Raw genomic sequence first — 21403 nt, 5'->3', positions numbered from 1 at the left:
CTTGTGCCTGATCATGCATACTTAACAATGGGAGTCTAGGTTAATTTTTCTGGACAGTTGGTTCATATTTCTTGTATACACACATCTATGTGTTCCCATTAGGATGCTCCCATGAATAGATTAGCTGACTGGGTGCTCTATGGAGATAAAAGATTTCTTAACTAGATGGGTAAGAAGAAATGCATTCTGATTCTTGACCTTCTGTGCATGACTTGTTTTTACTCTCTGGAAATTTGTAGGATTTTTTACTAGAGTTTTGAAATTTTACAGTGACATGCTTTCACATAGGTTAATTTTAATCCATTTTTCTGAGCTACTCCCTTGAACCTTTAAATTTGGAAATGTCTACTTCTACTGTGGAAAATACTCTTAAATTATTTCTCTGATAATTTTCTAGCCTTTGTTTTTTCCATTCTCTACTTCTGGAATGCCTCTATTCAGATTTTGGATCTCCTAGACATCAAGATTAATATAACTTATCTTTTCTATACTTTTATCTGTGTCATTTTGCTCTACTGTATGGGAGATTTCCTCAACTTCATCTTCCAACCCTACCGTTGAGTTGTTCATTTCTACTATCATTTTAATTTCCAAGAGTCCTTTTTGATCTTCGATTTTTTAAAATAGCACCTTATTTTTACTTCATGGAAGCAATAGCTTATCCCTTGAGTATGCTAGGATTTTTTTTGTTGTTGTTTAATTTTTTTTCCTTTGCATGGCTTTTCTTTCAAATCCCTACCAGCACTATTTGTTTTTGTCTACATTATGTCAGAAAGCTTCCTCAAATGTCTGGTGGTTTTTTACCTATTTATTTAAGTGAGGTACTAAAAAGCTGATCAGAAGTGGCAAGATCGGGATCCCTGGGTGGCGCAGCAGTTTAGCGCCTGCCTTTGGCCCAGGGCACAATCCTGGAGACCCGGGATCGAATCCCACGTCGGGCTCCCGGTGCATGGAGCCTGCTTCTCCCTCTGCCTATGTCTCTGCCTCTCTCTCTATCCCTGTGTGTGTGTGTGTGACTATCATAAATAAATAAAAAAAAATAATAAAAAAAAAAAGAAGTGGCAAGATCCTGGGGTAACCTAGCTGGGTTGTTTTCTTGTGGAAGTCACAATGTCAGTGTCTTTAGGTCTTTCCCCTTGGGAAGGTAAAATTTCCCAGAGAAAAATCTTCTAGGCTCCTGTGTAGAAGATATACACCTGCATTCCATTTACCCAGTGGGGTGTGGGGTAAGTGGAGACTCATTATTCCCTAAGCAATTTACTTAATCCCCCTGCATTCAGCATGAATCTGTTTTTAACCTTGCCCAATGTATTCTAATACAGAGACCTTTTTTTATCCAATTCAAGAAACAAATTTCCAGTTTACTACCAGGGTATGGAAGGGTCAGATGATCAGCTTTGTGGAGTAAAAGGATATAATGGCTTTTAAAAATTTTTTTTAAATTTTTTTAAAATTTTTGGGAAATTCCTATGTTCACAGGGAAAAAACCAGAATAGTGTAATACCCATCCCCCATGGTCCTATCACTGGCCCCACTAGCCATTATCACACTGCTGGTTCTACCCTATATAGCTCTACCTCTTTCACTTCCCTTATCCCATGTTACTTTGAAACAAATTTCAAACATCATTCCATCTGTAATTGTTCAGTATATACCTCTGAAGATAAGGACTTTTTAATAAACATAACCTTAACAGGATTGTTCAACCTAAGAGAATTAACACTTCTTTAATATCAAACCTCCATTCAATGTTCAAGTTTCCAGTTGTCTTATGTATGATTCATAACCTTGGATGTTAAGTGTATCAAAAATGACATCAATGTCTAATGAAAGAAAGTGGAGCTCATAGGTTATCTTATTTTTTGTGTTTGTTTGTTACAATTGGAATAGAACTAATAATCCACACATTCTGGCTGGTCAATAGTCTTTTAAGTCTGTAAGTTTCCCTCGTGTAATTTTTTCAGTTTTTTTTTTTTTAAGATTTGTTTATTCATGAGAGATACACAGAGAGAGAGAGAGAGAGAGAGAGAGAGAGAGGCAGAGACACAGGCAGAGGGAGAAGCAGGCTCCATGCAGAGAGCCCGACATGGGACTCAATCCCGGGTCTCCAGGATCATGCCCTGGGCGGAAGGCAGTGCTAAACCGCTGAGCCACCCAGGCTGCCCCCCTTGTGCAATTTTTCCATTGGAATTTATTTATGGAATGATCTTGCAGAGTTTCTTACAGTCTGGATTTTGCTGATTGCATCTCTGAGGTGTAGTTTAACATTTTTCTCTGTCTTCTACCTACTTCCTGTAGGTTGGTAGTTGGATCTACAAGTTTAATTGCTTCTGTTGTTCTATGTTTGAGTTCATTGATTCTTTCCTTTCTGCTCCATTCTGGTGTTGAGTCCATCTAATAAACTTTTTTTTTTTTTTTAAATTCATGAGAGACACAGAGAGAGAGGCAGAGACATAGGCAGAGGGAGAAGCAGGCTTCCTGCAGGGAGGCCAATGTGAGAATTGATCCCAGGGCTCATGAATCACACCGTCAAAGGCAGACGCTCAACTGCTGAGCCACCTAGGTGTCCCCATCTAGTAAACTTTTAATTTCATTATATTTTTTAGTTCTAAAATTTCCATTTGGTTCTTCATCTTTTTTTCTAAGACTTCACTGACCCTAGGCTATCATCTTAATGGTGTCTTTTAAAATGTGAACACATGGTAGAGTGGCAGAGTAGGGTAGTCAGCCTCCAAGGTGGCTCCCAATGATCCCTCTCTTCTATGCTTCACGTTTTTTTTTTTTTTTAAGATTTTATTTATGTATTCATGAGAGAGAGAGAGAAGCAGAGACCCAGGCAGAGGGAGAAGCAGGCTCCATGCAGGGAGCCCGACGACGTGGGACTCAATTCCGGGTCTCCAAGATCACACCCTGGCGGGAAGGCGGCGCTAAACCGCTGAGCCACCCAGGCTGCCCTACTCTTCACATTCTTGTGTAGCCCCTCCCACATTCTACCAGGGTTAGTCTGTATAACTAATAGAATATGGTGGATACGATAGTATATCACTTCTGAGTTAAATTATAAAGCCCTGTGGCTTCTGTCTTGAGCATTTCTTTCCCATGCACACACTCTTAAGATCACTTACTCTGGGAGAATCTAGCTATCCTATGGTCAGGAGATTCAGGTAGTCTATGGAGAGGCCCTTGTGATACAGAACTGAAGTCTCCAGCCAACAGCCATGGACAAACTGAAGCCCACTACCTACTACGTAAGTGAATTTTGAAGCATATCCTTTCCTAGTTAAGCCTTCAGATGAAAATGCGGTTCTAGCAGAAGCTTGAATACAATCTCATGAGACTTTGAGCCAGAACCACCAGCCAAGCTGTCTCCAGATCCTTGACCCACAAAAAATGCATGCAGTAATAAGGTTTTTTTTAAGCTATTAAATTTTAGGGAAATTCATTATATAGTAGATAACTGATACATCAGGGTTTGTTGTATTGAGTCTCTGCTCTGCCACTTACTAAAAGATGCAGGACATGTTGAATAACCTTATGAGCTCCACTTTCTTTCATTGGAGATTGATAACCATTTTTGCCACACTTAACTTTTCAAGGTTATGAATCACACATAAGAAAATATATGAAAACATTATATAATTATTAATTTATCAAACCCAACCTCCCTATATTGCAGATGAAAACTGAAAGCCCAAAGGAATGAAAAGAATTGACAGATGAAGCATTAAGTAACAGAGAAATTATAGAACTTGTCCAGGCTTCAGCTATTTAGAACAAGAGCCAGGACCAAAACCAAAGCCCACAACTCTAGGTCTGGCTATTTTTGCTACTACGCTTAAAATATCATGTGCTATTATCATTAAACATGGTCACTCCATGTTTCAGGAAAATAGACAGCAGGTAAATTATGGATTGTAGGATAGACAGGAGAATGCATTTCTTCTATAGTACATGACAAAATTGAAGTAAATGCCAGAGAGTCAGTTGTTCCAATTCAGCTTTTACATCCTACAGCTGACATAGGGCCAGTTATTATTCCTTCCTTCTTTCTGTTGCTCTGCCAGTCATCCCAACACACTGAGTCCAAGCACATGGGCACCCAGCCAGAAGGTGACTAACACCAACTCTTTGCACCTAAGCCATGTAGGATAGGCAGATAGCTCCTTTAAAGAAAAAAACAATCCTCGCCTGACAAATTGGTATCTGTATTCCTAAACTACAAATGCTCCTTTGTTATGCAATTTTATTAAAAAAAAATAAATTGACTTGGAGGGGAGAAAAGAGGCTAATAAGTATTTTGAGCCAACAAGGTCAGACCATTTGAGCAAGAATGACTAACCTTAACAGGATTTCAAACTTTTTCCCCTCAGGGTATTTTTGTAAACCACCTCACCTTCTACCTTCCCCTCAACTTCAGTCTTCTAATAGAGACCAACCAACGGTGGCATTTTAAAATGTTGAAAAAGAATCAGATCTTAGATAAAAGAAAAAAAAAGATATATGTGGACTCAAACTAAAAGGGAAAACACAAACATAAAAATAGTGGTGTTGATGGGGCACCTGGCTGGCTCAGTCCTCATGAAACTCAGGGGTCATGAGTTTAAACTTCACATGGGGCATTGATTACTTAAAAATAATCAATCCAGAATAGTTGTGATGGAATGGTAGAATATTTTTCCCATTCTTAGTTTTGTTTTTAATTTTAAGAAATATACAAATAATATCTAATAATTATTATATATACTATATGGTAATATATACAATTTGTTACATTCTTTTACTTGTGCTTTTAACTTAAAGTTCAAACTTTATACAATGAGATCTTTTGGATTTAAATAATAACTAGTTACAGTTTAATTTTTCACCCCATGTATATCAGTTAAGATTCTTTAGCTGCAAGCAACAGAAAGTAATTCTGGTTATTTAAACAAAAAGGGAATCTGTTGTAAGAGCATAGGAGAAGAGGGGCACCTTGTTGTCTCAGTCAACTGAGTGACTGGCTCTAGATTTCCACTCATGTTGTGATATAAGGGTGGTGGGATTGAGCCCTACATCAGGCTCTGCACTCAGCCCAGAGTCTGCTTGTCCTTCTCCCTCTGCTCCTCCCATTGCTCACTATCTAATAAATAAATGGATGAATATTGTTTTAATAAGGAGTATGGGGAAAAAAAAAAGTAAGGAGTATGGGAGAGCAGACAGGACCAAAGGGAAGACTTGGAGAAGCAGGAAGAGGGTAACCACTGAGACCTCTCCACTGAGCATAAAGTCCTGCCACTGGAGCAAATGAACACTTGCCCACTATTTGTTTCTTCTATGCTCAATCCCTGGGTCCAAGATTCAAAGTCCTTGTAGGGTGGGATTCTGCTTGGTCAGAGATGTACCAAGCTAGGATGTCCTGAGCTAATGAACGAAAGAGGGAATTGAAAAGGAGTTTCCTGGGTCCCCTCCATTTCCATGTAGGAGAGCAAAACACTGAGGATCCCATCCCACCAACAGCTCTCAGCAGCAAGCATAGTCACCCCAAAAGTTGATGAGGATAGTTATCAGAAGATCTAATGTCCACTAAGTTGTAGATTTGTCCTCACCACTAAATGAGATGTTTGTGAGAACATGAATAGTTTTCCAGCAGTATTTTAGGTGGACTCCCATACATATTTCTTCTTCAGTTATCAAGTACCAATGAAGACCTGCTTTGGGCATGACATTTTGGTGTGATGCTTCAGAGCCACAATAGAACTTGATCCATCTCTACACTCAAATAATGCAAATCAAGTCCAATCCTCCTTAAAGTGTATCCCACATCCATCATAACACTGCCTACTATTGTGTTCCTAGGTCCTTCCCATCCTACCCTTATTCTTCTCTTGATCATTGTCCACACAGCTTTCCCTGAAGAATGTTCTGTATTAACAGGTGTTCCATGATAATGAAAAGGAAATGGGAAAGAAATAGAAGAATTACTGGTTAAACCTAGTCTACAAGTGGAAATTTGTCTAGATAGCTATAAGACTATTCTATTGTTTTCAGAGTCTTCCTTTAAGATCCTTAAAGGTATATATTCTTAGAAGATGAATTCCACATGACTTTTAAATGCAAGTGGTTTAACAGCATTTTTGATAGATGGAGGTGAATGTGTTGAAAATTTTATTAACGTTTAGTTTAAAAAGCTTTACACCCGTGCCAAGCCAATTCATAGAAGGTTCTCAAAGAAGTTACCCATTAGGGTTTGGTCCTTTGTTTAGAAGTCGTGGGGCCTTGGTGTTTTTTTGTTAAGTGATTTAAGAATTCATTATCTTGGTCCAGGGCTGGTAATATTGCACCACTTTCTTCTCCCTTCAGGGAAGAAGAGACACTATTATACCTGCAGGCTCTCAGCACATTATTGCCACACAGTTGACTCCTTAACATCTTCTGTGGATTAGCAATTTGCTCTAAATTTGCCTCATCTCCCTCAGAGGAAAGAAGCATTGAAATATCTCTCAGGTTGGAACTTAAATGCAGTTTATGTGTGTGGTAAAACATACATACCCATAAAATTCACCATCTTTAACCATTTGTTTGGTAGCATTAAGTATATTCACATTGCTGTGCACCCTCTCCCATTCATCTCCAGAACTTTGTCATTTCAAACTGAAGCTCTGTACCTGTTAAATACTATTTCCTTCTCTACTGCAGTTCCTGGCACACACATTTTTTTAAAATAAATATTTATTAATTTGAGAGAGAGAGAGAGAATGAGAACATGAGCAGGGGGACAGGCAGAGAGAGAGAGGAGGAGAAGCAGGCTCCCTTCTGAGCCAGAAGCCTGATGTGGGGCTCGATCCCAAGACCCAGAGATCATGACCTGAGCTGACGGCAGATGCTTAACCATCTGAGCTACCCAGGCGCCCTGGCACCCACCATTCTACTGTATGTCTGTCTGAGTTTGACTCTTCTAGGTCCCTGATATAAGTGAAATCATACAGTATTTGTGCTCTTGTGTCTGGCTTATTTTTAAGTACAGTTTTGATACACAGAACAGTGCCCTTACAGCCAGTAAGGACACAGTGTATGTAGCTGTTACTTCTAAATCCAAAGTCTTTAAGTGTGGAGCCCTTGGATGAGTCCTAGAGATCTGAACCTCCTTTAAGAGATCGGTTTCCTAATTCCTTAACCCAGAAAATGCTGATTGCTATTCTGGAGTCCTCTCTGCTTTGAGATCCTCTTTGTCCCAAACCAGTATTGGTTCATCTAACTGAAGGCAGACATCAACCCAGTCATATTTGTTGTATGGCTCAAGATTTTGTGGATTCAAATTTGATGCCTAATGGAATGTCACTCACTATAAACCGCCAGCCCCCTGGCCACTGAAGAACTTTGAGCTCATCTTCTTCATATGGAAAATATCTAATGCATATGCAACTCAAAACTACAGTGAGATACCACTTTACACCCATTAGGATGACTATGATCAAACAGATAACAAGTATTGTCAAGGATGTTGAAAAATGAGAACCTTCATGCATTTCTGGGGAGAATGTAAAACGGTGCATTTGCTATGAATAACAGGATAGTGGTTCCTCAAAAATTAAAAATAGAATTACCCAACAATTCCACTTCTGTATAGACCCCCAAAAGAACTGAAAGCGGGAATTCGAACAGATATTTGTACTCCCATATTCATAGCAACATTATTCACAAGAGTCAGGATAGTCCAAGTGAATATCTAAAATGGATGGATAAACAAAATGTAGTCTATCCACACAATGGAATATTACTCAGCCTAAAATATAAAGGAAATTCTGGCACCTGCAACAACATGGACGACCCTTGCAGGGATTGTGCTGAGTAAAACAAACCAGTCACAAAAGAACAAACACTGTAGAAGGCTACCTATACGATGTACTGGGAGTAATCAGATTCACAAAGAAAGTTAAATGGTGGTTGCCACAGGCTGTGGGAAGAGGAAAGATGGGAAGCTAATGTTTAATGGGGACAGAGCTTCATTTTGCAAAGATGGGAAAGTTCTAGAGATGATACTGGTGATGGCTACATAGCAATGTGAAGGTAGTCAATGACCCTGAACCATACACTCAAAAATGGTTAAAATGGTAAAGTTTTATGTTGCATATTTTATTACAATAAAAAATGTTTCAAAGGAGTGGCTAGTGCTGGCTGATCATTATTCCCTGCTCCTGTAGAAAAGTTAGAAGCCCTGTGTACAATTTATCCCAAACCCCATATTCTGGAAAGAGACAAAATGCAGTAAGTAGCAAAATGTTTTGAAAACTGGACCTGCCTTAGTTGTTTGTGTTTCTCAAAAAAAAAAAAAAAATCACTTCAGCATCATATCACCTCCCTTCCTCCATCCCACATCAAAAGAGGCAAGCAGGGGAAAACCAAACCAAACCAAAAACAAACAAACAAACAAAAAACAAAGTTCTAAACCAGAGGCAGGAAGACAAACTTATGGGACTAGAATGGTTTCCAGGAGCCAGGGATCTGTCACTCAGAGATAGACCATTCAACATGGATGGGGAGAAACTCAGAGCTAAGTCATGAAAGAAGCCCACCCATCCATCTTGTCACCCACCTCACAGGAGCAGTATGGGCACCTGCCCAGTGAATCACCCACTAAGGTGGCCTGCCAGGAGGTATAGGTACTCCTTTCCACTCTGAAATCACTTACCTCACAAAAATGGTTCTCAATAATGTTCAAAGCAGTCAGGGCAACCTGAGGATTCTCATGAAGTTGCAAAGCCTCAATTTTATCAATGCCACCAATTTCTTCTATCAGAAGACACAGATTTTCCTTCTCTGAAAGCTTCTCTGCTGCCTGTGGGTATATAAGAAAAAGTAAGACTGGACAAAAGCCCTTTGGAGGTAGAGCTTTACCACTGTGGAATCAGACCAAAGTCTCCCATTCCAGAATGGACAGCCACAGTTTTACTTTTCCCTAATTAAGATTGCAGGATCAGGGGTACCTGGGTGGCTCAGTCAGTTAAGCATCCAGCTCTGGATTTTGGCTCAGGGTTGTAAGATCAAGCCCCACATTGGTCTCCATGCTGGGCATGGAGTCTACTTGAGATTTCTCTCTCCCTCTCCCCCTCACCAACCCTCTTCTCTGTCTGTCTCAAAAGAAAAAAAACAATCAGGATTTTCCTCCTCTTTTAGATGTTGATGTTTATAGTACATAGATTTATATTAATTGCACAAAATACAACTTTTGTCAAGTATACTGCCCTCCATAAATACATTGCTACTACTGTTTAATAGATATCCCCTTTCTAATTAATGGAAATTGTTTAAAATTTAAAGTTTAAAAGAGTTCAAGAAATGTTATTTAAATGTAGGTGTTCTGGCCATACCCTCTCTGGAAAGCTTTGAGAAGTAAGATAAAGGAGACCCTTAATAACATCATGGGAAATAACCAAATTCCCTGGAAACAAGTAACATGAGTGGATTTAATCCAATGCTGATCATTGGATTTATCATTTAGAGCTGTTTATTCATTCAAACATTTACATCTACTATGGGCAAGGCCTACAAAACCATATGAAGATGTGATTTTAAGATTTTAAGATCATGTTATTGGGGCAGACAGGTAAATAATTGTTACAGTATAGAAAGAATATGGTAAATGATCAGTTGTTTAAGTTAAAGAAGATGTACATAAAAGGCTTGGAAAATAACACATGTTCTTGATGAAGAGTGCTGTGCCAGGGTCAACCATAGGATAATCACAGTATTCCCAAAGCAAAGAGGGGCAAAGACAAAGATTTGAAGGAATAAGTGTGGCATTTTAGGAGACGGGGGAGTAATTTAGCTCAACAGCCTATTTGGGAGAAGTGAAGAGAAATAAAGAAAAGGCTTTGGTGTCAGCTCCTGAAGGGCTCAGCTCTCTATTTTGTGTGCAGTGATAAGAAAACCTCCCATGGTTCAAGTTAAATATTATTTAGTCTACACTGTCTACCTGATGAGGGTTTGCACTGTATCTCTAAACCTTGACACGCTCTAGTCCTATCTGCAGGTCCAAAATGAAGTGGGGTTTTTTTTTGGCTTTGAGCAAAGAAATTGAGGCAGGACCAATCTGCTAGATTAACCTAAGAAAGCTGGGGGAAAGTGGGATGATCAAGAGCAGTCAGAACTCTGGAAAAGGATTTTAGACATTGACACCACAGCAAACAGCCCCAAAGTCATTTCAAAAAACCTTGAGTTTCACTCTGCTGCCCAGAGGACCTTGTCCTCCTAAGCTGCTATTCCAGTGCCTCTCTCTGGTCTATCAGATATTGTTTTCCCCAGACTCTCCCAAGGAAAAACATCCCAAATGTTTAGTTCAAATGAAACAGATGAAGTTAAATTTCTACAGCCCACGAGTGTGCTTTCACAAATGTGGTATTATCATTATGTCCAACTTTGTCTATGGGTGGCAAGTCTCTATTCCTCATCTATGTGATTTACTCAATCTTAGTGTCTAATTGGGTGCTGTTTCAAATCTGTTCTTGACTCTGGTCAGTTCTTTCCAAAACAGTTACATGAAAAGGATGTTTAAAGTGAGCTTTTAAAAGGAGTCCCCTGGTGCTACTTTGAAAATTTTCAAACAGGTTAGTTGCATATAAAAGAACCTTAACCAGATGAATATAGCCAGCCTTCAAGATGGCCTCAGATGATCCCTACCCTTGTATAGCTTCCTCCCATGTTGAGTGGGGTTGTAACCAATAGGATGTTGTTGAAATGACTTCCAAGGCTAGGTTATAAAAGCCACTGGGGCTTTCACCTTGCTTTCCTAGATAACTTCTTCCAGAAGAACCCAGTTGCCATAATGTGAAGACACACAAATGATCCTATGAAGAGGTCCACATAGTGAGAATAACCTTCCAGGCATGTGAGTGAGCCAACTTGGAAGCTGATCCTCCAGCTTCCATCAAGCCTTTGGATGAGACTGCAGCCCCAATTGACACCTTGAACCTCATGAGACCCAGAACGGTCCAGCTAAACTGCCCCCAGATTTCTAATCCCAGAAACTATATGAGATAATAAGTATTTGTTCTAGACCTCTAGGGAGTAATCAATTATGCTGTGATATAGAACTGACACAAATGGTCTATGAACACCGGCTTTCTTTCAGAAATAAGACTTTTCTAGTTTTCTAATTCAAGTCTTTGTGGCCAGTTTCAAAATCTAACCCTTGTAACTTCTTGCTGCTCTTTTGAGTGCATCTTATGTTTTAGCCTTCTAAAAGAGCCAGCCGTGTGGTTCACAGACTGCTTTCCCCTGCTTCAAACCTTTGATTGGTTTCTCCATCTCACTCAGAGTAAGCTGAAGTGCTCCCACACCTTATGTGATCTGGGTACTCTGAGCAGGACTACCACCTTCTATGCATTCACTCCCACTCATCCTTGAGTACTCTTCCCCCAGATAACCACAAGACTCATTGCTTCACTTCTTTTAGGGTTTTACATAAATGTTCTTCCTGAGACAAGTTTCTGCTGACAATTACATACAAGGGATCACCATTCTCCCCCCTTCTCTGAGACACCAGTGACTGCCTTTTTACCAGATAAACTCTAAACTGCTGTGTCTGTTTCTCTCCCAATTAATATATGAGCTCAAACAGAACAAAAGTATTGTTCTGTTGTATCCTGAGCATCTGAAACAATGCTGGGCACTCATTTGAAAAATGAAGATGGACCTTCTTTGCAAGTCCTCTTGTTTTTGTTACCCATAGGATACATGGCCAGGAGGAAGGGTGAAGGAGAAGAAAGAGAATACACATGGGAGTTTTAAGAACCAAATTAAATGCCTTAAAATTGGAGACTGCTGTTTAAAAACCAACCTGCTTCAAACAGCTCACCCAGGGATCCCTGGGTGGCGCAGCGGTTTGGCGCCTGCCTTTGGCCCAGGGCACGATCCTGGAGACCCGGGATCGAATCCCACATCAGGCTCCCGGTGCATGGAGCCTGCTTCTCCCTCTGCCTGTGTCTCTGCCTCTCTCTCTCTCTCTGTGACTATCATAAATAAATAAAAATAAAAAAAAAAAAAAACAGCTCACCTGGAGGATAAAAGAAATAACGTCAAGGATGATGATAACAATTTTGGTGTCTTGGATGGTAAGCAGATTCACCAGTGGCTCCAGAACTCCAGAGTGGACAAGGTGGATCAACTGGTCTATGGTGCCTCCAGTTGTGAAGTTAGCCACAGTCCAAACAGCCTCTTTCTGGACTTTAAATTCTCCCTACAGAAAGAGAACATTTACATTCTTTAGAGATCCTGAAGAAATTAAATATAGAGATGCTAACACTTAGTTCAATTTCTAGGTAGGCTAATGACAGCCAGGACTGTATGTGCAATTTACATAGAACACCCCAGCAATCTGCCTCCAGTTCTTATGCAGAAGACAGCATTTTTGAGAAGCCCAGAAGCAGGCAGGCAGACTCCTATGGGGCCTTAAAAAAGGTTCTAAGTTGATGTAGACTCATTTCTTTAGGTCAGGTTTATGGGGAAAATAGACATTATGCTTGGAACTTTAGGTTATAGTGACCTAAAGGTCAACATTTCTGGTATTTCTGTCACAGGAAAACTATGGACAAGAAGCTCCAGAGCTACAAAGCTAAGCACACAGAAGTGATCTCAGGGACTGAGCCAGCCCAGAGGTGACAGAAGAAGGCCATTGAAACATTACTCAATGTTTGCCTTGCCTTGCATTTACAAGAAACACTTTACCCAGAGGTATGGGAGTAATTTGCCATAGATACTTTTTTTTTTTTTTAAGATTTATTTATGAGAGACACAGGGCAGGGGGGCAGAGACACACAGGCAGAGGGAGAAACAGGCTCCTCACAGGGAACCTGATGTGGGATTCGATCCCAGATCTCAGGATCATGCCCTGAGCCAAAGTCAGATGCTCAACCACTGAGCCACCCAGGCGTCCTGCCATAGATCCTTCTATTCCCAGGCAGGAGTTATTCCTGCTTTAATGGCTGGGGAAAAACTGTGACCTCAGCTTAAAGAACAAACAAAAAAGGACACAACGATAACTAGCTTGGAGCCAGTTGTAATTCAAAAGGCAGTTGGAAATAAAATTACTCCTTGATTCGTGACTGGATGTTCTGATTAGAATATGTACAGACTCACAGACACACAGAGGATAGGAAATACCTGATGGATTGAACCCTTGATTTGGGTCACACATCTGGGAAACCACCATCTAACTGGAGAGCAGGCTCACCACCAGCAGCTTCCCTTCCCCATCCTACCACGCTTTCCTCCCCACCCCGACAAGACTGAGCCACTCCTGGCTCATTTCACACGTAGAGGATTTAAACATCTATCACATCCATTCTAAGATGGCAAAAAGAAATGCTGACAAATAGTAGTAGTCCTGGGAAAGGCAAGTAGGAGTCAGGGGGAAGAAGGAAGTTTTATTGTATTTCTACTTTTATGTCTGGGTTTTCAGTGTATATTACCACTCTAATTGGTGTGATTTTTACACTGAAAAGGCCACCTTCAGTGGCCTTTCAGTTCTTCAGTGTCTAATATCACCATAACCTGATAGGTTTTTCCTCCTAAAACAAAACCAAACCTCCCCTACCCCTCTCTTTTGGCAAGTAGAGTGGATGGCCCATTCTTTTAACACTAAAGATAAACCAATATTTTCCAGGTCAATATTTTTTTCTGAATATCTGATCCATGGGATCACCTTTTCATTGAACAATGCCTGTTTAGTCTCTTAAATCTTTAATGGGTCAGCCAAAATGAGATGCCTCTTCTTTTCCAAGGAGAGTTAGGAAACTAAGGTCTCATAGCTCTGTTGTGAGCTCAATTAATTTGCTTCTTAGCCTGTGTCTGAATTCCTGGAGGAGTTCAACACAGGGCCGGTTGGAAAATAGCCTTTTGTCACAGACACGGAGTGCACCGCTTACATTTTTTAGCAGAGCCACCAAGGGAGGCAGCATGCCGCAAGCGATCAGCCGCTGGATGTGTTGGCAGGGCCCTGCAGCCACATTGCTCAAGGCCCAAGCTGCCTCCTTCTGGATGGAGGACTTGGGGTGCATCAGGAGTTGGGGCAGCACGTTCAGCATGCCCGCGTCAATGGCCATCTGGGTCTGGTAATCCGTTCCTGTGACGATGTTCCCGATTGTGCGGAGAGAGGGGGTCTGGAAGAACAAGGCTATAGTATAACCAAGCATTGCAAATGTATTATAACAGAAGGAGATAATCACACCAAGCTCTGTGCATTCCCAGATATTTGTCATGCCATGTTGATGGTGCTCAGAAAACCTGCGAATAGTGATTAAGTCCATGATCCTTATTAATTCAGCACATCCACAGCCATTTGCATAGTTTACAGGTACTAGGCTAGACTCTCGATAGTTCCAGCTCACATGAGATAGAGGTCAAGTGTTGCCTTTATTAAGAAATGATGCTGCCCTTTCTGTATCCTTACACTGGGAAAATCGCTAAATTGATTACAGTGTGTATAATGTAATAATTTCTACCAAATTTGTATTTAGCACCAGTATCAAGTTTTTGTTGTATATTTAATTGGAGCTAATGAGATCCCAATGGCATTTTTTTTTTTATGTATTCACAAACTCCCTCTCAACTCTGTAGGTCCCCAGGATGGGGGGTGCAATTGGGCTCAAGACAACCATCCTCTAAGGGATGACTGCATTTATTTTGATTTCTCTGCACCGTAATGGCTGCCCCAGCACAGACTATCAACAGCTCTGGAGTTTTCCTAGCCTTATATGCTAGGTATCTGCTAATCAAGTGAGAGGTGGAAGTAGTGCTAGAGGCCAATCACTTTGGCAGGATGGCTCCAAATGGGCCCTAGGCCCCCCCACCCCAGGACTAGAAGCTTTTTATAGATACTGTTGGGGGCAGAGAGGGTAGAAAGAGAGTATCTCCAAACTAACCTTGACATATGAGGAATACTATGCTAATCTAGACATAGATGATCACTAAGGCTGCATAAATATACGTTAGCCACAGTAATCCAAAAGGCCACCCATATCTTAAGGCATGTCTTCAAGAAGCATATTGTATAAGGGACACATTTCATAACCTAAGCAAAGCATTTGATTTTTTTTTTCATTTTCACCTATACTGAAATAGTCTAATAACAAACTGGGGTGAGGATAAGAGGGAATTTTCTTTTATACTTGAGTAAGAAATTCAAATGTTACAATGAGCTTTACATTAATACACACACTCACACATGTGCACACCATATTAGCCAACTTGTTAACATCTGCATGCACAGATCCTTGGAAAGCAAGGCCACAGCCACTAAAGAATAGTTTGCTGGGTGAAGGTATTATTTTAATCTGGTGCTTGTCTCTATTTTCTAGCTACCAGAGGAAGACAAAGTAAATTATTTAACATCCACTAGGATTTTTGGATCAAGAGAGATTCGTCTTTGGCTAAAGAGTAGCAGAAACCAGGGAAATGCAGATGACAAGCTTTGTTCTAGGTAAAGTAAGAGATCTGACTATGGAAGACTGGGGGGTGGGAGAGGTCTTGTTCAAGTGAATAGGACTCACATGTTCTAATCTGAAGGCCCATACAGACCCAGATGGGACCTGGGGACATTTACCAAGACATTGAGCTCTGAGCTGCTCATAAGCTGGACCAGCCTGGGCAGGACCCCTGTGTTGACCACTTGGCCGATGCGCTCATTGCAGCCATCGGTGAGGTAGGACAGGGCCCAGCAAGTATCCGAGAGAACCTCGCTGTCTTGGTGCTGCAGGAGGTGGGACAGGACAGGCAACATTTGCTTCACGGCTGTCTTGCAAGGGTAAGGATTTTTGTTTCGGCACAGGTTGGACAAGGTCCACGTGATATTCCGCAGAAACGTGATCTGTAATAAAGAGACTGCTTCCAGCATTGGGTGCAAAGAAGGAAAAATGCCAACAGCTGTGTGTCCTTGCCATCCCTGATCAATATTATTGACCAGTGTGGAGCAAAGTATTTGAGCTTCATGCAGAATATGTTCTCGATAGTGATGCATACAGAGGAGACCAAGAATGAGCTTTAAGCTTCCTTTTCAAATGTTAGGTGGAGGTTTCCTCATAGTCTTCAAAATGTCCCTCCCTACTTGACTCAGTTGATGACCTATTTTATTTTTCATTGACAAAACAAAGGCCAAGCACGAGTTACTTGGTCTGCACAACTGTCACTCACTCCACCAACATGTGATAACCACATTCCTGATCTTTGTTCAAGGGTCAGTCTTCCTACCCTGCATCTGGATCCCATTTTTGCCTTTGAAGATTCTATCCCCACCATCGCCTCTCTACATCCTTCCCACACTCTGGGGCCCACCTCTCTAGCCATCATCCTGCTCCTACTTTTCCCAGAGTCCATCTCTATTCACTGTCTACCTTGCAGCTTCCCATTTGTTCTTCCACCCCTCTGGTCATATTTCTGCCCCTACTTCTTTGTACTGGGTGATGAAATTGGTTTCTTCCAGGCCACCAAATCCAACAACTGCCTTTTCAATTCTAAAGTTACTGTCCTTCTTAGCCTTAGTTAGTACCCCTCTTGAAAAACCCTTCTTGGCACCTATGACACCAAACCAGCATTTCTATTGCCAAATGGGCTGTTTCTTCTCAGTCTTTGGGGCAGACTCTGATTGTTAGAGCTTGAGACCCTTGGTCCCAGGCTCTCCTTATATTCCAGGTCAGGGGTTGGCATATTTCTTCTGGAGAAGGCCAGAGAGTAAACACTTCCAGCTTTATGGGCCATAGGGTCTCTGTTGCAATTTTTCATCTCTGCCCTTGTAACATTACCAAAGCCACAGACAATATGGGTAAAAATAAATGGGGATGGCTGTGCTCCAAAAAAAAATTATTTACAAAAGCAACCAGCTGGCCCCTGCTCTAGTTGATCCTGCCCAGCTTGATGACGTATGCATGCATGACTATCTGGACCTGCATTAACCATCTACCTGATGTTGCTGTGATGATGCCTCTCACTCACCTCAAATTAATATGTACAACTAAGGCTCTGATTCCTTCTCCCCTCCATCCTTCCCATTTCTCTAGGAGAATAGTCATCCAAACAACCTAACACAAAACCTTTCTTCTTCCTATTCCCCATGTCCAGCATGGCAGCATTCCAGCTCCCTCCGCTATCACTTTACAAACAGCCAGAAGGGTCTTTCCAAAAGATCAGATCACTTCCTGCTTCCCTCTGCCAGCATGTGGGTGTCTAGGACCCTTGCCCTACTTGTCATCTTGCACTGCTGTCTCTTTGCAAACTCCCTGGTCATGTCAGCCATTTTCTTTTTTTTTTTTTTTTTTTAATTTTTTTTTTTTTTATTTATTAGTCACACACACAGAGAGAGAGAGAGAAAGAGACAGAGAGAGGCAGAGACACAGGCAGAGGGAGAAGCAGGCTCCGTGCACCGGGAGCCCGACGTGGGATTCGATCCCGGGTCTCCAGGATCGCGCCCTGGGCCAAAGGCAGGCGCTAAACCGCTGCGCCACCCAGGGATCCCAGTCAGCCATTTTCTGATTCCACAATGTCAGGTTTTCTCCCTCCTTGGGGGATGGGTATTCCCTGGGCTTTTAGAAGCTACCTTCTCTTCATTTCTGTTTGAGACAAATCTAGAACCAACATTTATCCAAAGGGGTCCCCTATTGTTGCCACATCAATCAACTTTGACTCTAAGCTTCAAACGTAGACCTAATACCTAGGATCAGAATAGATGACCCATTAATTCTGTCTGTGCCCCTTGAATGGAGAGTTTAAACATCTACTTTTGTAGGATTATAAGCTTAGAAAAATTTTAATGGACCTCTTCCAATGCCCCCTGAGGAAAAATCAGCATTACTGGCCCTTGGGGCCAAATTCAAGTCAATCTCTGCCCCATGTGATATTCAATCCTAGGCCTTGCTTATAATTGCTGTCATAAGGGACAAGGCAGCAAGCATATGACCTAGCATTGACTTAAAAGTACTTCCCCAATTTCAGAAACTTGTTACCTAGCTAGTTTTTCTACTTCAAAGACTCTTACTGGTATGGTTGATGAAACCAGGGCCAGCAGATGTGGAATGGCATTGCTCGAGATAACGATGTCTCTGAATTCTGAGCCATCACCTACAAATAGATAAGAATGTGACAATTAAACAGGGAGCGGAGAGAATCCTGGGCTAAGTGATTCATTTTTTAAAAGGCTGTACAAAGGGAGAGAAGCCACAGTATCCCTGGGTTGGACAAGTACATAGTATAGGCATGAACTAGATCCTGGGTCTCCATCATGTCAGTTGGGTAGATAGGCCAAGTGTGAAAAGCAGGCACTACCCAGCAGTGATCATTATAAGTAGTCTGTGGACACATAAAGGAGGCAGCCAGTGGGTCCAGGAAGTGCTCAAGACTCTAAATACTGGTAGCACTTCACAGCATGTTCCTCAGGAAGATGAAGGAGGCTATTGCAGGCCAAATTGTCTTCCCAGGCGACTTTGACATGGAGTGGAAACTTGCAAATGCAACTCAGAACCCAGTGTGGGGGAATGGGTAGATGCTAGCCACCTGCTGTCCCACTCAGGCAAGACTATACCAATTTGAGACCTTAGAAGTCTCAGTTTATAATACTCCAACCACCAAAGCAAGGCATAGGTGACTTTATACCACCCAGTTTTGCCTGTTCCTTACTGAACCAAGCAAAATGAAGGACAAAGTCTCTGCAAATGGGTGCTTCCTTTCTGCAAGCATTTAACAAGCAGACTTGTTTTATATTCTGTGTTTGCTAATCCCAGTATCTGAAGTCCTTGGAGGTCTAATCATACTGTTTGTTTTTGCTGACTCAGTCATGGTGGGTTGTTGATTCTCTGAACTTGAAACTGCTAATATTTGGCTGATCCTAATTTGTCTAAATCCTGAGGGGCCCAATTGAGTTCGTATCCTCCCAAGAGCATTGTATTTATATTCAGCCAGGAATCCTGGAGCTTCCAACCCTGCAGCACTAACTCCTCATCTTATGCTTTCCTGGACCATGCAGGGAATATAGCATCAACCCCAAATTCACAAGGCCATTTTAGGACTGCATTTACAGGGGAGACTTGTACCCCACACTGAGGAAACATTTTTTTTTGCTATGTTTCCTTAGTAACTTTCAGTGGAGATAGAATTCTCTCAGGGTCCTGGGTTATGCAAGGGTCTATTATATATGCTGTATGGGTCAAAGACTTGTCTTTTGTTCTTGAAGCCATTAAGACTTGAGGCTGTAGGACCCCGGTATTGACAGACCTCACTAGACAGCCTATAGCTTCAGCACATACTGTATCATTTGGTTGCCACTTTAGTTTTTGGTCTCTGAACTGGACTCTGGATTTTGGAAAAGCCTGTCGTACTATTCTCAGCTTTTCTAGATATTTATACTGAGTGTATTGAATCTTTATGCTACCCAGAGAACTCCCATAGCATGCCAGATGCCCAGCCCACTGGCTACCTACCCCAATGGGAAGAGGGGAGAGTCTCACCTGCTATATTACCAAGGGCCCATACTGCCTGCTCGCACACAGTCATGTGGGGGGAAGACAGGAGCTCAACCAAAGGTTGTATGGCCCCACCTTCCACAACAGCTTGAGTCTGCTCGGAAGTCCCTGAAGCAATGTTGGTCAGAGCCCAGGCTGCCTCGAACTGTAAGCAGGGATGAGGTGACAACTTCAGGAACTCCACCAGCCTGGGAATGAGCCCTGCTTCAACAATCAGTTTTAGAGGAGGGTTCTTTTCCTGGGACAGCATTTTCCTTTGTAATGAAAGGGAAAAATATATATAAACAAGTCATGTGAGGCTGATATTAAGAACCTCCTTTATAAGTGTTCTTGGCATTCCTAGCTATCAAATGAGACTAACATCTGGGGCCAAGCTACTTAATATCCTAACGTCCAGCCTGTAGCACTTTGCAGTGACAAGGCAATATTTTTCCCTTTAGGTATTATCTATGAGCTGAGATCCCTATAGAGGCCAATTTAAATTAAGCAATTCATCTCTGACAACACTTGCATATCTTAAGTTGTTCTCAAGGACAGTGTAGAGGAATAATTTAGTCTTGCTTTTGAATGGACTTGCCTTGTCTTATATTGTGTGGGCATTTTGCCACCTCCACAAAAACAAATAGGCCACTGGAGCTCATTTCTAGCTAGGAACCTATAAACAGCAGAAGTTTGTTTGGTGATACCTGGCTGCCTGGGTGGCCTGGAAACATAGGTCTGGATCTGAGGTATTCACACCATGGATTATTTCTTGCAGGGTGAGGCTGACCTGCAAGGAGACACACATTCAGGTCAGAGTCTCTGCCCAAAGGAATAATGACGGTTATCTAGTCCTGCCATCTATCTGATTAGAACAGGCTGGCTTGGACAAGATGTCCCCAGTCTGCACAGTGGTCTCTGTTAGGGGAGAGAAGAACACTTGGAGGTCTTATAGATCTCATGGATCTGTGGGATACTCCCTTTGCTCTGGGGAAGGGGTCATCCCTATCATCACTTGTATCCCCAACAACTTTTCATCCCATGCAGTAAGAACATGTTAGTGACGGTCAGCAAAAATGGCAGAGTAAGGACCTCCAAAAATTCCCTCCTCCATAAAAACAAGAAAACCAACACAAGTAGTTCAACCTTCCAAACTCCAAAAATTGACCAAAGGCTTGTAGCAATTTGTTTTATTTGATCCAAAAAGAGATTATTCAAGAAAAAGAGCTAATTTCAGGAAGAAGAATTCTAGGAAACAAAGTGTATCAACATATGAACAGAATTATACATCATGACCAACTGGGATTTAATCCAGAAAGACAAGGGCAGTTCAACATATGAACATCAATATAGTAGGACTTATTAATGAGATGGGGGAAAAGTACACAATCATCTCAGTAAATGCAAGATAAGCATTTGACAAAATTCAAGCACACTTCCATGATAATAAACATTCAACAAGCTAGAAATAAAAGGCAACTTCCTCAACCCGATAAAGCCATCTAATAAAACCCCACAGCTAGCATCATACTTAAATGGTAAAGGATGGAAAGTTTTCCCCCTGAAATCAGAAACAAGACAAGGATGTCCACTCTTGTCACTTTTATTCAATGTAGTATTGGAAGTTCTAGACAGATGAACTAGGTAAGGGGGAAAAAAAGTCATCCAGATTGGATTTTCCAGATTGGAAAAAAAATAAAAATTATTGCTATTTGCAGAATTCAAGAATTTGAAGATGGAAGAGCCTAAGGAATCTCCACATATACAAAAATAGAGGTTCAGCTAGGCTTCAGGATTAACATATAAAAATCCCTTGTATTTTTATACATCAGCAATGAACAATCCAAAATTGAAATTAATAAAATAATTTTATTTTCAATGACATCAAAAAGAGTAAAATACTTGGGAATAAATTTAGTAAAAGTAGTACATGGCTTACATAC

The 21403-nt window shown here is 41.3% G+C and overlaps 1 protein-coding gene across 6 annotated transcripts in view; it reads right to left on the bottom strand.

The window, feature by feature from the left end:
• Window positions 1-6091: 6091 nt before the first annotated feature.
• KPNA7 (karyopherin subunit alpha 7) overlaps window positions 6092-21403 on the bottom strand; it is a 33940-nt gene continuing 18628 nt past the window's right edge. For 5 of the 6 annotated variants that reach the window (XM_041749593.1, XM_041749592.1, XM_041749591.1 and 2 more), the window contains 8 exons: window positions 20168-20250; window positions 19467-19735; window positions 18002-18084; window positions 15578-15841; window positions 13902-14135; window positions 12032-12214; window positions 8669-8815; window positions 6092-6333 (listed from right to left, as the gene is read on the bottom strand). In XM_041749593.1, the coding sequence (XP_041605527.1) occupies window positions 6220-6333; window positions 8669-8815; window positions 12032-12214; window positions 13902-14135; window positions 15578-15841; window positions 18002-18084; window positions 19467-19735; window positions 20168-20250 (1377 nt within the window). In that variant the 3' untranslated portion in view covers window positions 6092-6219. The remainder of the gene's footprint in view (window positions 6334-8668; window positions 8816-12031; window positions 12215-13901; window positions 14136-15577; window positions 15842-18001; window positions 18085-19466; window positions 19736-20167; window positions 20251-21403) is intronic. The other variant, XM_041749595.1, reaches the window with a different exon arrangement.

Source organism: Vulpes lagopus, chromosome 3 (genome assembly GCF_018345385.1).
Source record: "Vulpes lagopus strain Blue_001 chromosome 3, ASM1834538v1, whole genome shotgun sequence".
In the NCBI taxonomy this organism is placed as follows: Eukaryota; Metazoa; Chordata; class Mammalia; order Carnivora; family Canidae; genus Vulpes; species Vulpes lagopus.
This window is presented reverse-complemented; position numbering and strand designations above follow the sequence as displayed.